The sequence below is a fragment of the Aquarana catesbeiana genome, linkage group LG12, assembly GCF_042186555.1.
Source record: "Aquarana catesbeiana isolate 2022-GZ linkage group LG12, ASM4218655v1, whole genome shotgun sequence".
Lineage (NCBI taxonomy): Eukaryota > Metazoa > Chordata > Amphibia > Anura > Ranidae > Aquarana > Aquarana catesbeiana.
Genome location: NC_133335.1, coordinates 214,608,726 through 214,624,333, shown reverse-complemented (window position 1 = coordinate 214,624,333; position 15,608 = coordinate 214,608,726). Strand labels below are relative to the sequence as shown.

The 15,608-nt window shown below is 43.6% G+C and overlaps 1 protein-coding gene across 6 annotated transcripts in view; it reads left to right on the top strand.

The window, feature by feature from the left end:
* The window catches only part of CACNA1G (calcium voltage-gated channel subunit alpha1 G), a 345,931-nt gene that overhangs the window by 199,634 nt on the left and 130,689 nt on the right, over positions 1-15,608 (top strand). For all 6 annotated transcript variants that reach the window (XM_073606661.1, XM_073606662.1, XM_073606658.1 and 3 more), the window contains exon 4: positions 8,242-8,339. In XM_073606661.1, the coding sequence (XP_073462762.1) occupies positions 8,242-8,339 (98 nt within the window). The remainder of the gene's footprint in view (positions 1-8,241; positions 8,340-15,608) is intronic.

Below are 15,608 nucleotides of genomic sequence, written 5' to 3'. Positions count from 1 at the left end.
TTGAGAGGAAAGGGAGATTGAGATGTATGTCTAAATATACGCTAAAAGTAGAGTTGCCCTTTAAAATTGTATTTGTATGTAAATCAGATACATTTTTCATGTCTATACATTTGTTCATCAGTTTATAATAACTAAACTTAAGCAGGGTATTTATTAACACTTGCCGACCACAATACATATATAAATACCGGAGTTATGGCTTCACCCGTAATCCCAGTAAACCATTTGCAAACCGCAATGTATAATATATATATATATATATATATATATATATATATATATATATATATATATATTATACATTGCGGTTTGCAAATGGTTTACTGGGATTACGGGTGAAGCCATAACTCCGGTACCGTTTTTTGCAGCCAGCGGCCGGCATTCTCATGAAACCCTTCTGAGCGGCTCATGAGCCTGCTGGAACGGCTTCCGAAGCAGCAGGAAGGGACACCAAACCATCCCCCCTCCCACAGCTCGCTGGTATTTCTCGTGCTTACAGTGTCCGATGGTTCGCCCGAGAAACGATCCAACAGTACGGCCGTCTGCTCTCATAGGTGATCAAAGAGTAGACACCTCTATGGCCTTGGAGGACCGGAGCCACACTTCCGGTACAGGATGGAAGTAAAACATTTTTTGATCTTTTCCTAAAAAAAAAAAAAACCTTTTTTTTTTTGATCTTTTGCTTTTAAGGGCAAAAAAGAGATTTGGAGTCTTTTTGGATAGTAATAGGAATAAAAGTGATAAAAAATAAATTAAATTAAAGGAGTGTAAAAATATAAAAATGAAATAAATAAGAAAAAAAAGTTAACGCCCCCCATCCCTCCATGCTTGCATACGTAAGTCGGGTGCTCCTAACAACAATTCGTTATGTGTATAAAGGCACCTGTCCACAGAATCTCTTTCTTCCATTCAAACTTCACCATCATGGGCAAGACCAAAGAGCTGTCAAAGGACGTTGGGGACAAGACTGTAGACCTGCACAAGGCTGGAACTGGCTACAAGATCATCAGCAAGAATCTTGGTGAGAAGGAGACAACTGTTGTAGCGATTATTCGCAAATGGAAGAAATACAAAATAACCATCAATCACCCTCGGCCTGGAGCTCCATGTAAGATTTTGTCTCATGGGGGTAAGGATGATGAATGAGAAAAGTGAGGGGTCAGCCCAGAATTACACAGGAGCAGCTTGTGAATGATCTCAAGGCAGTTGGGACAACAGTCACCAAACAAACCATTGGTAACACAGTACGTCCATGGGCGTTCGCAGGTAGGGGCAAGGGGGGTCAAGTTCCCCCCCCGGCAGGGCCGGCGCTACCTATAGACAAACGCATATAGACATACGCATGTCAATCAGGAGGGCAATGCATATTTAAGGGCCGGGGGTCGCATACACAACATGGAGTGCCAGGGAGTGATGGTGTTTGCAGCCCCTGTGCTGGGGGAGGCAGCGCAGCCAGAGGCAGGAAATACAAAGCTCTCCCACAGCTTGCCTGTTACCTTTCACCTGCTGCCTGGAGTAGACAGCGTCTACTAATGCTCAGCCCATGCAGATCACTGATGATTTATCTCCCCTCCTCTCCTCCTCCTCGGCTCGGACTGCCGCCTGTGTGTGCTCTGCCTAGACATGTATGAAAGGCCCAGCGCTCCCTAGATATGGGGCCCCAAAAACACCCACCGCATGGGACTCCAGCCTCATCTGAGCTGCTTGGCATGTGCAGCTGTTGGAGCCTTCTATCTGCCTTTTCTGGGGTTAGTAATCCACTGAATTCTCTGTAATGTCATCTGAAGCTTGCAATATAGAAATTGGGGGGGGGGATTCTCCATACTAATGATTGTGTGTGTATGGGGGGTGTAATGTATCTGGGTGTATGGGGGTATAATGTACTGTATCTGGGTGTATGGGGGTGTAATGTATCTGGGTGTATGGGGGTGTAATGTATCTGGGTGTGTGGGGGTGTAATGTATCTGGGTGTGTGGGGTGTAATGTATCTGGGTGTATTGGGATATAATGTATCTGGGTGTATGAGGGTATAATGTACTGTATCTGGGTGTATGGGGGTGTAATGTATCTGGGTGTGTGGGGGTGTAATGTATCTGGGTGTGTGGGGGTGTAATGTATCTGGGTGTGTGGGGTGTAATGTATCTGGGTGTATTGGGGTATAATGTATCTGGGTGTATAGGAGTGTAATGTATCTGGCTGTATGTGTACTATGTCTGCAGTCTCTGACCATCTCCTAAACTATGTCTGCAGTCTCTGACCGTGATAATAACATTGTCAAAAAGGGGCGGAGCATGGGTGACCTTAAAATAATGCCCTCCTCCTGAAAAAAGTTTTGCAGGCGCCCATGAATACGCCGCCATGGATTGAAATCCTGCTGCGCTCGCAAAGGCACTTGTTCAGGCCCAGAAGCGGCTTGCATAAGCATATCTAAAAGGTATTTGCACCACACATATGAGTTATCATGGTGAACGTTAGCGCAAGAGCAATAATTCTAGTGCTAGACCTCCCCTATAACTCTAAACTGGTAACCTCTAAAGGCTTTTAAAGCGTCGCCTATGGAGATTTTTAAGTACCGTAATTTGTCGCCATTCCAAGTGCATGCGCAATTTTAAAATGTGGCATGTTGGGTATCTATCTATCTACTGTACATCATCTTTCACATTATACAAAAAAAATTTAGGTAAATTTTGTGTGTTTTTTTTTTAATCCATTGTACTTTTTTTTTTCCAAAAAAATTGTGTTTGCAAAAACCGCTGCTCGAGTACCATATGACATTACAAAATTGCAACAATCGCCATTTTATTCCCTAAAAAAAAAAATGTATATTGTTTGGGGGTTATATGTAATTCTGTAGCATAAAATACTGATTTTAAAAAAAGTTCCAGAAAAAGCCTGGTGGTTCAAACATTAAGTATATGTCCATTTAAAAAAAAAAAGTAAAAAAAAAAAAAAGTAAAAATAATTTTGTATTTTTTTGTTTTTGTTTGCTTTGTTTGTTTTTGTTTCATTTTTGTTTTGTTTATTAGTTTTTTCTTTAATAGATTTGGTTACCAGACCCCTAATGTTGAGATCTGGAGGGAAGTTTCTTTTTTTATCCTAAAAGTAGTTAAGCCTAGGAATAATAATAAAGGAAGACATGAAGCAGCGACATAAATGAAATGTATTATAGATAAATAGTTGATGTAAATATTACATTTTAGGTATATGTTGAGGCTATAGGACCCTATTAGATTTGCTGATGAATTTTTATTAGGGTGGTGTATTATTATTGTATTATTCCTTATTTTTTTACATGAATTTAATTTGTGTCGCTGCTGGTCTATCTGTTATATTTGTTATGTGAGGTTGGTGTCGATTTGATAGGATTTGTTTGTTTATTCTAAAATGGGTGTATTTCATTTTTTTGCTATTATGTAGATGTTTTGTTATCAATGGAAAAATCTTTTGAATAAAGAATTATACTTAAAAAAAAAAAAAAAAAGATTTAGGCAGGGAAATGATAGGTAGACTCATTGGCAAGTTAACCAGCGCATACGGCTAAATCTGGTCTAACCTCTGGCCACGAAAGGGTTGACACAACATCCAGCATTGTAATTATGCCATAGTTCTTCTTTAATTGAATCATTGACGTGCTCTCCCGCAAGGTCACTCCCAGGACAGGGTAGGTGCTAACCACAGACATGTAGAGTGTGTAGTCTGGATAATTTGGCTCACGCCTTTGATTTTTCCTTTAAACAGGAGGTGTTAGCCATCTCTGTAAGGAAATATAGTATTATTTTCTTAAAAGAAAAAAAAAAAAACGGAAAGTGACATTTTCCTTTTGCAGTTCTCTCTGTACAAAAAGGCGAAAAGCAGACACCTGGTTCAAATTATAGTCTGTTTCAGCGCACAAGAATCTGCTGGCCGTGGCGAAGAATCCACATAAAACTCAGCTTGACACGGCCAAAAGTGTGGTGTTCCTGAGGCATGAGGCACCTCAGATCTCTTGTTTTACCGACTTAGCGTGGAGCACACGGGGAGCTGTCGCTAATGAACTGGAATTTCCTGGAATGGACTGGACGTTCGTTCGGTTCCTTTTAAAGTCCAGGCCCAAAGGATGTCTGGAGCGTTAGAAAGTTAACGAGCTGTAGGACGTGCTAAATCACAAGGTATCTTCCTATTAGAAAGACGGATTCCAGCCATGGATGAAGATGGTTGGGAAATTTTCTATTAATAAAAAAAAAAGTAATAATAAAAGATGCCATACATGCCAGGGAAATAAACCCCCCCCCCCCAACACAAATGTTCCTCCGCCAAAAAAAAGATCACCCCCCTCCTAGCACAAATCCTCTACCCCTAAAATGTTCCCTCCTAGTAAACATGATAACCCCCCCACTCCAACTCCCCTCTCCCAGCACATATTCCCCCCCCCCCCAATTTACCCTCCTAGCACAACTTTATTGCTATTAGCACAACCCCTCCCCCCCCAGAAACAAATTTCCCCTTCTAGAACAATTCCCCTCACCCCTTTATCATATCATCTCTTCTAGCACAAACCCCCCAAATCCCCCCTCCTAGCATGTCTACTTCCATCTCCAAACACAAATCCCCCTAAATCACCCCCTCTAGCGCAAGTCCTCTACCTCTAAAACTTTCCCTCCTAGTAAACATCATAACCCACCCCCACTCCATCTTCACCCTCCCAGCAGAAATCCCTCCTCTTAGCACAAATACCCCCCCCCCCAAATTTCCCCTCCTAGCACAAATGCATCCCTATTACCACAAATCCCCCCCCCTCCCCCCAGAAATACATTTCCCCTTCTAGAACAGTTCTCCCCTCTATCATATCTCTTCCAGCACAACACCCCCCCCCCCCCCCAGCATGTCCTCTCCCTCCCCCAATTCCCCCTAAATTCCCCCTTCTAGCGCAAATCCTCTACCTCTAAAATTTTCCCTCCTAGTAAATATTATAATACCCCGCAAATCTAACTCCTGCCTCCTAGCACAAATCTCCCCCCAATCCCCCCCTCCTAGCATAAATACCGCCCTCCCCTCTAAATTTCCCCTCCTAGCACAAATTCATCCCTATTAGCACAACCCCCCCCCCCCCCCCCGCAGAAATACATTTCCCCTTCTTGAATAATTTCACTTCCCTCTCTACAATATCACCTCTTCTAGCACAAACCCCCCAAATCCCCCCTTCTAGCAAGTCCTCTTCCCCCTCCCAACACAAATCCCCCTAAATCACCCCTCCTAGCGCAAGTCCTCTACCCCTCAAATTTTCCATCCTAGTACACATACACTCCAACTCCCCCCTACCAGCACAAATCCCCCCTAATCCCCCCTCCTAGCACAAATCCCCCCTCCCAGATTTCCCCTCCTAGCACATATTCATCCCTATTAGCACAAATCCCCCTCCCCCCAGAAATACATTTTCCCTTCTAGAACAATTCCCCTCCCCCTTTATCATATCCTCTCTTCCAACACAAACCCCCCACATCCCCTCTCCTAGCATGTCCTCTTCCCCTTCCAAACACAAATCCCCCTAAATCACCCCTTCTAGTGCAAATCCTCTACCTCTAAAATTTTCCCTCCTAGAAAACATCATACCTCCTCCAACCTCCCTCTCATCATACACACTCCAACTCCCCCCTCCCAGCACAAATCCCCCCAATCCCTCCTCCTAGCACAAATACCCCCCAAATTTCCCCTCCTAGCACAAATTCATCCTATTATCACAAATCCCCCCCCCCCAGAAATATATCCCCTTCTTGAACAATTCCCATCTCTACCATATCACCTCTTCTAGCACAACTCCCCCAAATCCCCCTTTCTAGCAAGTCCTCTTCCCCTCCCGACACAAATTCACCCCTCCTAGCGCAAATCCTCTACCCCTCAAATTTTCCCTCCTAGTACACATACACTCCAACTCCCCCCTACCAGCACAAATTCCTCCCAATCCCCCCTCCTAGCACAAATCTCCCCCCCCAGATTTCCCCTCCTAGCATAAATTCATCCCTATTAGCACAAATCCCCCCCCCCAAAAAAAACAAATTTCCCCTTCTAGAACAATTCCCCTCCCCCGCTACTATATCACCCCCCAAATCCCCCCTCCTGAGAAGTCCTCTTCCCCCTCCCAACACAAATCCTCCTAAATCACCACTCCCAGCACACGTACCCCCCCCCCCCCAAATTTCTCCTCATAGAACAATTCTTACCCCCTGCCATCCCCCAAAAATCCCCCTATCATCGCAACCCCCCCAATCTCCTTGAGGTGTCCCCCCACCACATGATACCACAGTGCCCAGGGCAGACACCCCATCTGCCCACCCCTTGTCCCGGTCCTGCCTGGAGTTCTGGTTTAAGTGGCTTGCCATCAGTCAGACCTCAGCATTAGTACAGAAGGAAGGAAGGAAGATGAGACTGATGTATGAGCACAGAGTTTTAACCACCCCAGTGCCAACGTGTTACATCATCTTGTTCAGGCCATTTTTCAGTTTTCAGTGCTGTGATAGTTTGACTGACAATTACTATGTCATTGAACACACATTTTTTTTTTAGATGGATAGAACTTTTTTGTTGGTATTTATTCACCACAGTTTTTTTTTATTCCTTACTATGTAAAAAAGAACACAAAAAAAACTATTTCCCTTTCTGTTGTTAAATATCATAAATAAGTGGATACCCTAAGGTGAGCCTCAATTTTTTTGCAAATGAAGAATGTTGGTATTGAGGTAGATCGAACCCACATAGATGCCCTCATAGCAAGCAACTTGCTATGGTGGGGCACCCAGCAAGGTGGAGGAGCGGGGGGGGGCTGAGAAGAGGAGGATCAGGGGCTTCTCCAAAACCATGGCACAGAGCGGTTAAGTATGACGTGTTTTTTGTTTTTTTAAATATGGGTTTACAATCACTTTAAAAGTCATCACTGAAATCAAGCTCCATTTTTAGTGAAAGGATATTCTGTGGAGGAAAAAAATGCATTGCACTGTATTTGCATTGTGTGCACTGGCTAGATGTGCACCTAAACCACTTCACATTATATCCCAACCCCCTTCCCTCATAGTATGAATAAATGTTAGGCATACACCAGTTAGGCCTATTATCCCTAATTTAAAACTGTCTTGCTGCTAACTACGTAATTTTACACTGTTGTACCCTTCTTTTTGTAAGACCCCTCTTTGTCTTTAGTAAATTTTGGCATAGCCTTGCTGATAAAATTGCCTATGCTGCCCATTTTACACTGCTGTATAATCTATTGTCTGTTAATTCTTAAAGCTAAACTCTAGGTTATGTTCCTTATTGCACACTCACTTTGGCTAACTTGACACAGTTTAAAAGTTGAAAGAACAGCAGCGCAGGAACTCCATTAGCATAATACAACTAATTTACTAAGACAAAAATTAGCACACTTGCGTGTAAAAATGTTGACAACAGCACAGGGATTACATGTGGACAGCGTCAGGTTGTTGGTATGCAGCAGTAGCTTGTATTCCTCAAGCCAGCATGAGAAGAATCTGACTCACTCACTTTATGTCCACATGATGGCGCTGGTGCTTGGTCATCCATAAAGTAGAGCAAAGAATCCTCAGCGTGGTGTAAGGAGGATTGACCCTTTGAAACGCGTTACTGCCCATTTTCATCGCCCACTCTTCCCAGTATCACATGGGGATTACCACAAGGCAGTGCATAGCATTGCAAGATGTGGGGCCTGCCAACTTTTTGACAGCTGCCAAAAAACATACTATTTTCGTGCTGGCTGAGAACTTACCCTGGACCCTTTGCCTGTTCAGGGATCCAGTGCCGTGCTCACCCGAATTGCTTCTTTTGTCGGTCTTTGGGAACCCGGCACCGTGACGTGTCCTAGAAGGTTGCGGGTTATGACTTCCGATGGTTTGGATGATCTTACCGGGAGTGGGTACCTGTCAAAACCAGGTACCCCCTCCCCACCAAAAGTGCCAGAAACACAAGTGGGGGGGGGTTGAGGCCATAGAGTGGAACTTCCCCTTTAGGTGAAAGAGCTCTCTTATACGCTTTTTATCTGTGTAATAAGCTGATAAACATTACATACTGTATTTTGTAGGGTTAATGTTTAGCTAACTGGTCCAAATTTCTTCTTAGTTTTCATTATTCTACAAATAAATATTTTGGCATCCAATAAAGCAGCAAGAACCCAGCAAACCAGGAACAACCAATTATTTTAGTAAAGGTCATTGTGGCAATTTGTTCCCTAATGTATCCTATGTATGTTCTTGTATTTAGGATGCTGGAATATTCTCTGGATCTTCAAAATGTCAGTTTCTCCGCCGTACGCACAGTCAGAGTTTTACGTCCTCTAAGAGCCATTAACCGAGTGCCAAGTAAGTTCCCTTAAAGAAACACTCTTATTCCATGTAATAGTATGCAAAATGGAATCTAAGCATGGTACAAAAATTGCTCCAACATATTGTAGTTGTATGGTTGCTTAGCTACTGCTTTTTTTCTCTATTTCTTTATTAGTCTCACTTCAGGGTCACCCTAAAGTGAATCTGTACTTTGCCATGGCAGGGTAAAGTAAGATGTTAACTTTAAAGGGGGGGGGGGGCTTACAAGCAGCACAGTTTCACCTTTCCTTTAAACAAAATACCTAATACTTCCAAGTATCAGGAGCATGTGACTCATTGACCATCCTTCCACATGATGGCACTGGTGCTTGGCCATCCATAAAGGTGAGCAAAGAATCCTCAGCCTGGTGTAAGCTCCAAGTTTTCATGGTGCTTCTCCTCCTCTATTCTGGAAGCTGAAAGATGGTTAGCTGGTAAGCTGCTGTTGGGGCCCTCATTGAAATTAACCTTATCTGTTGTGTTCATGGACAAAATACTGGTTCGCTTTAGTAATAAGCCTACTTTAGTAATAAGCCTACTGCTTGCCTCTTTGTATTAGATCTATTATTCAGCCACAAAAAGAAACGCTTCAAACAATCAGTAAACAATGGATGCACTGAGGAGTATTATATCAACCATATTGAATATCGGTCTAGCGTGACAATATTGAGTATTGCATTGGCTGACAGGTCATGTACTTCTGTGGGGACAGACAGAGCAGCCATTCTCAACCAGGGTTCAGTGGAACTGCAGCGTTCCTCCAGGGGTTCTTAGAAGTACCTTGAGCATTGGCTAATTGATTTACCATCTGATGGTGCTTGTAGCTTGTATAGTTCCAGGGTCAGCGCCAATTGGTGGAGCCAGCTGGAGGACACCAATAATCTAGCTCTCTGTAAGGGTGGCATTCTGGCCACCACTGTAAGGGGGGGCATTCTTTCCACAAGCCACTAATGTAAGGGGCATTTTTCCAACTGACCCCCAATGAATTGGTTTTAGCAGGGTTCCCTGAAGCCTAAAGATTATTTCAGGGGTTCCTCTAGGGCAATGGTGTCCAAACTGCGGCCCGGGGTCCAGATGTGGCTCTTTTATTGCATTTATCTGACCTTGGGGCACTATTTCATCCACTGATACCAACAATGGGGCATAATCCCCCCCCCCCACACACACACACACACACTAACCCCTGTGAAGGGGCTAAATTCCTCCCACTGACACCAACGATGGGGCACGATTCCTCCCACTGGCACCAAAGATGGGGCATTGTTTTTCCCGCTGGCGCCGGGACCTGTTTTACTCCCAGTGACCACAGTCCGGCCCCCCTAAAGTCTGAAGAATCGCAAACTGGCCCCTTGTTTAGAAAGTTTGGAGACCCCTGTTCTAGGGTAAAAGGATTGAGGAAGGCTGCTTTAGAGTCTCAGGAGGCATCTTCATCTCCACCACATACACAAAATATTAGGGGATTAAGGGCCTGTTCACACTGCAAATCCCTGTATCACAACACGGCATTAAAATGTGTTGCGGCATGCCTCATTAGGCGTCTATTTCAAAATGAATGTGCTACAATGCACCTTAACACATGAAAAAATAGGGCTTGCTGAATCATAGCGCAGCCGCAGAGCACTGCAACTCACAATGTTGTGGTGCACTGTGGACTCTTTCTCCACCCATATGTGGTGGCCATTCACCAAACACTAACTCTATCATCTGGACAGACGGTGAGTAAGTCACATGCTTCTCTTACCTGGAAGTATTGAGTATTGCATTGGCTGACAGGTCATGTACTTCTATGGGGACAGACACAGCCACTCGTCCTAATTTAAAATAGTAAATTGCTGGTGTTGGAGCCTTAGGTAGATCTACTTCAGTGCTATTGATATATTAGGCAAAAATGTTCTGGTGATGTCCCAAAGGGGCATCTGGGTAATAAGTGGGCTGTTCTTGTGAACCAAGTAACTGTAACAGTAACTTTGGACCATAGAAGCAATAAGAGTGTGAAAAATCGAAGCACCACACCAAGATATTATAGTTAAAAATTAGGTTTTATTCCAAACATATAGTAGGTGCTACAGCCAATGCATTTTGGGGACCACTCTTCATCCTCTTCACCAGGGCTACAACATGATGTGAAAATATAAGATCATTAAAAAATAAGAATTTGTATGGTGTGAACAGGGCACATAGAGGACAATTATTCTCTTGGATTTCATGCGTCAAGCCTATGTTGATCTAGCTGGTCAATGGAGCTTAATGCACCCGGTATGAACAAGCCCTTATGGAAAGGGTGGGGAGACAGTGTTTAGGGCAGGTTTTTAAAAGTTCAGCTTCTCTTCAAATGACACTGGTCTTGTCGAGGGTACTAGTCCCCCCACCATGACCAAGGGTTCCTTGAGTGTAAAAAGGTTGTAAAAGGCTAACGTATAAAGTCCAGATTTAATTTCATCCAGACTATTGATAGTCCAACATCTGAAGGAGCGTTAGTAGCTATGCCAGAAAAAAAACCTTCTACAGTAAAGTGAAATAGTTGGTAACTTGTATGTACTAACTAATGAATGTTATAAAAAAAAGTGATGGTGTCTCTTTAAGATATTTCATTGCTTAATATGGAACATGCCTTGGAGAGTGTCATGGTTTTGTCTGAGCATATGACAGAATGTTTTACATTTCCCCGTGTGGACTGCGCTCCCCCAGGGTGCCTATAATTTATTCAGTGTTGATTTCAGTATGACTATATTTGCAATAGGGGTCTGACTGGCAACAGGAGTCATTATGAATTGCCTTACCAAAAAACATGCTGTATAGGTTGATGCACCAAGCATTTGTCTCAGATACATCAGGACTCTCTTTTTTTTAACAAATAATTTGCAGTCGCTCTTTATATATTTTCTTTCTTCATTATGGTCAGGAATGAAAAAAATACATAATAAACATTAAACATACTGCATATACTGAATATGTAATAGACTTTATATATATATATATATATATATATATATATATATATATATATATATATATATATATATAGTAAAATATGTATAATAAATCATCATGAATACAACACTGCTCAAACACTTGCTTTTGAACATTTGAACACAGCAAAAAGCAATAGGACCTCAAGAAAACTTAACACAAAGAAAAGCTCAACCTCGGCCTGTCATCTGTCATCTGTCACATCATTACAGTGACTAGCAAATCTGCTTCCCTTCAGTCTTGCACAGTTGTACAAGCTCCTCTCCTGTACTGAAGTTGCTTACTCTGATTTCACAGCACACTGTGAGCTTCTCACATTGTGTATTAGAAGCTGCAGTAAGTCAGGTAGAGCTCTTCTTATTTCCTGGCTGGAGGACATTCAGCAGCCTTAACGTCCCTGGCCCACCTCTTTCATTTATTGGATGCCAGTTCTTTTAATCATGGGGGCGCAGCCTCACATGTGGGCATTACCAAGCTTGGTCAGCATACAAACACAGCCTGCCAAGGAGTGCCCACTCCTCCAGACTGGCATCCACCCATAAAGGTATTTTCATATTTGTATGACTCCTCCCAAGAGAAAGCCCACTGAAGAGCACTGAGGCAGGGTGCTGTGATGTTTTCAGGAAGCTATAGTGGGGAAAATAATCATTTGATCCCCTGCAGATTTTGTAAGTTTGCCCACTTTAAACAGAAATGAAGGGTCTATAATTATTATCATTGGTGTATTTAAAATGATAGAGAGAGAATATCAACCAAAAATCCAGAAAGAGACACGATACAAATGCTATAAATTTGAGTTGCAGTTCAGTGAGTAAAATAAGTATTTCATCCCTACCAACCAACAGTAATTCTGGCTTTCACAGACTGGCTACCGTATGTACTCATGTGGTACACAGATTAGTCCTGTCAATGTAAGAAGGTTCCCCTAACGACAACTTACTATATGTAATAAAGACACCTGTCCACAGAATCTCTTTATTCCATTTAAACCGACCATCATTGGCAAGACCAAAGAGCTGTCAAAGGACGTCAGGGACAAGATTGTAGACCTACACAAGGCTGGAATGGGCTACAAGACCATCAGTAAGAAGCTTGGTGAGAAGGAGACAACTGTTGAAGTGATTATTCGCAAATGGAAGAAATACAAAATAACCATCAATCTCCCTCGATCTATAGCTCCATGCAAGATTTTGCCTCATGGAGTAAGGATGATCATGAGAAAAGTGAGGGATCAGCCCAGAACTACACGGGTGGAGCTTATGAATGATCTCAAGGTAGTTGGGACCACAGTCACCAAACAAACCAGCGGTAACACAATACGCCGCCATGGATTGAAATCCTGCAGCGCCCACAAGGTCCCCTTCCTCAAGAGGGCACATGTACAGGCCCGTCTGAAGTTTAAATTATTCAGAGAAGGATTGGGAGAAAGGATTGAGACCAAAATTGAGCTTTTGGCATTAACTTGACATGCCGTGTTTGGAGGAAGAAAAATGCTGACTATGCCCCTAAGAACACCATCCCTACAGTCAAGCACAGAGGTGGAAACATGATGTTTTGGGGCTGTTTCTCTTCTAAAGGTACAGGCCAACTTTGCCGCATTGAGGGGCCATATATTGTAAAATCTTGGATGAGAATCTTCTTCCCTCAGCCAGAACACTAAAGATGGGTCATAGATGGATCTTCCTGCATGATAATGACTCAAAAAATACCACCAAGACAACAAGTGGCTCAAGAAGAAGCACTTTAAGGTGATTGAGTGACCTAGCTAGTCTCCAGACCTTAATCCTATAGAAAATTTATGAAGGGAGCTGAAACTTCAAGTTGCCAAGTGACAGCCAAGTAACCTTAATGCCGCGTACACACGAGCGGACTTTTACGGCAGACTTTGTCCAGCTGACTTTTCGATGGACTTTGCGAAGGACTTTCGGAATGAACGGACTTGCCTACACACGATCAACCAAAGTCCGACGGATTCATACGTGATGACGTACGACCGGACTAAAATAAGGAAGTTCATAGCCGGTAGCCAATAGCTGCCCTATCGTCGTTTTTTGTCCGGACTAGCATACAGACGAGCAGACTGTTCGACCGGACTCGAGTCCGTCGGAAAGATTTGAAACATGTTTCATTTCTAGGTCCGTCAAACTTTTGGGGAAAAAAAGTCAGCTGGAGCCCACACACAATCGAATTGTCTGACGGACTCCGGTCCGCTGGACCAAGTATGCCGTAAAGTCTGCTCATGTGTACGCGGCATTAGGAGTTAGAGAAGATCTGTAAAGAAGAGTGGACCAAAATCCCTCCTGAGATGTGTGCAAACCTGGTCACCAACTACAAGAAACGTCTTACCTCTGTGCTCGCCAACAAGGGTTTCTCCAGCAAGTACTAAGTCATGTTTTTCTTGGGGATCAAATACTTATTCTACTCACTGAACTGCAACTCAATTTGTAACATTCGTATCGTGTGTTTTTTTTCTGGATTTTTGGTTGATATTCTGGGATGGATTTACTAACCCCGGTAAGTGCAAAATCTGGTGCAGGTGTGCCTGGTAGCCAATCAGCTTCTAACTTCAGCTTGTTCAATTAAGCTTTGAAAATAAAACATGGAAGCTGATTGGTTTCTGTGCAGAGCTGCACCAGATTTTGCATTCTCCAGCTTTAGTAAATAACCCCCTCTGTCTCTATCATTTAAAATACACCTATGATAAAAATTATAGACCCTTAATTTCTTTGTGTAGCAAGATCCCAGGCCTCCTTTAGTCTAATGAGAACCTCCAGAGCCAGGGACAGCTGACATCATTCTGTATAGAGTGGGTTGCAAAGCATAGTGGGTGTAATGTGAGGTAAATTCATGGGCGCCAGACACTTCTTGAATGCAAAGAGATTTATTTTCTCGTAAACAGAACTGTAGGAGAAAGGGTTTAGGACCAGGACACCCTTAAGTAGTTTCAATAGTAATTAGCAGACTCCGAGACTTCTACAGGTAGACAGCCATGCAGGGAAAGGTATCCAGCAAGACACCACATCTGCATGTGTAGGAGCGCTGTCTCCTATGGCAACAGTCTTAGAACAGTTCCTAGCACAAATTGTAATGAACTCCTTTACTTTTATAGTCACTTCTTGTAGATTCTCAGCCCACCGAGCTCCCAGTCTCTCTCACTAGACTTGCTGATTGCTGATTCACTGCCACTGAATCCCATGAGCTCTCCTAATCTTCTTACTTTAGTATCTTCCTCAAGCATCACCCCCCGCTTCCCTGCTGGGCCCCTGGCCCCTCAAGCATCACCCCACTGGCTGGGTCCCTGGATTGGCACCTGCTGAGGTTTCTCGATTCTTGGTGAGAATACTGCTCCGGTACTTGCTTCAGCTACTCACTGAGGTCCCTGGTAACAAAGTAGTTGGTCCCTTAGTGGCGACAGCTTCCTCTCTACCTCCGACCACGACAGGTCCTCCGGCCAGCAGATCCGGCACTTCTGGTTGGACTGCAAGCCGCAAACTCAACACTATGCTGCTCTCTTGCTTCTGGATAGGCTGTCAGACAGCCTAGCAGCCAGATGTCCCCGGGATAGGCCCAAACTCCGGTCTAGCAGCCTGGGCAGCATAACACACATCCACCCAGACAGCCGTCTAGGTAACACAGAACCCCGATCACCATGTCAAATAAATAGGCTCTCCCAGCAGGCCAAGGGACCCAAGAAGATCCCTGCCCATTGGCTGCGATACCCCATCTATTCCTAATCTGCCCTTGCAATGCCCTTGTCTTATCCAATGCCACCAGATACCCGGCCACCTAGTGACAGAAGAGAGAAGTGCAGCAATTCCAGACTAATGCCCCGTACACACGATAGGATTTTTCTACAACAAAATCCATGGATTTATTTCCGACGTATGTTGGCTCAAACTTGTCTTGCATACACACGGTCACACAAATCCTGTTGGAAATTGCGAACGTCAAGAACTCGGTGACGTACAACACGTACGACGAGCCGAGAAAAATGAAGTTCAATAGCCAGTGCGGCTTTTCTGCTTGATTCTTAGCATGCGTGGAACTTTGTGTGTCGGAATTGTGTACACACGCTCTGAATTTACGACAACGGATTTTGTTGTCGGAAAATTTGAGAACCAGTTTTCAAATTGTGTGTGACGGAAATTCTGATGGAAAATGTCCGATGGAGCCTACACACTGTCGGAATTTCCAACAACAAGTTCCTATAGAACATTTTCCGACCGTGTGTACGGGGCATTAGGGTGAACTCAATTGATACCTAACAATTGGCCAAGGCCAATACGCCTGGCAGGT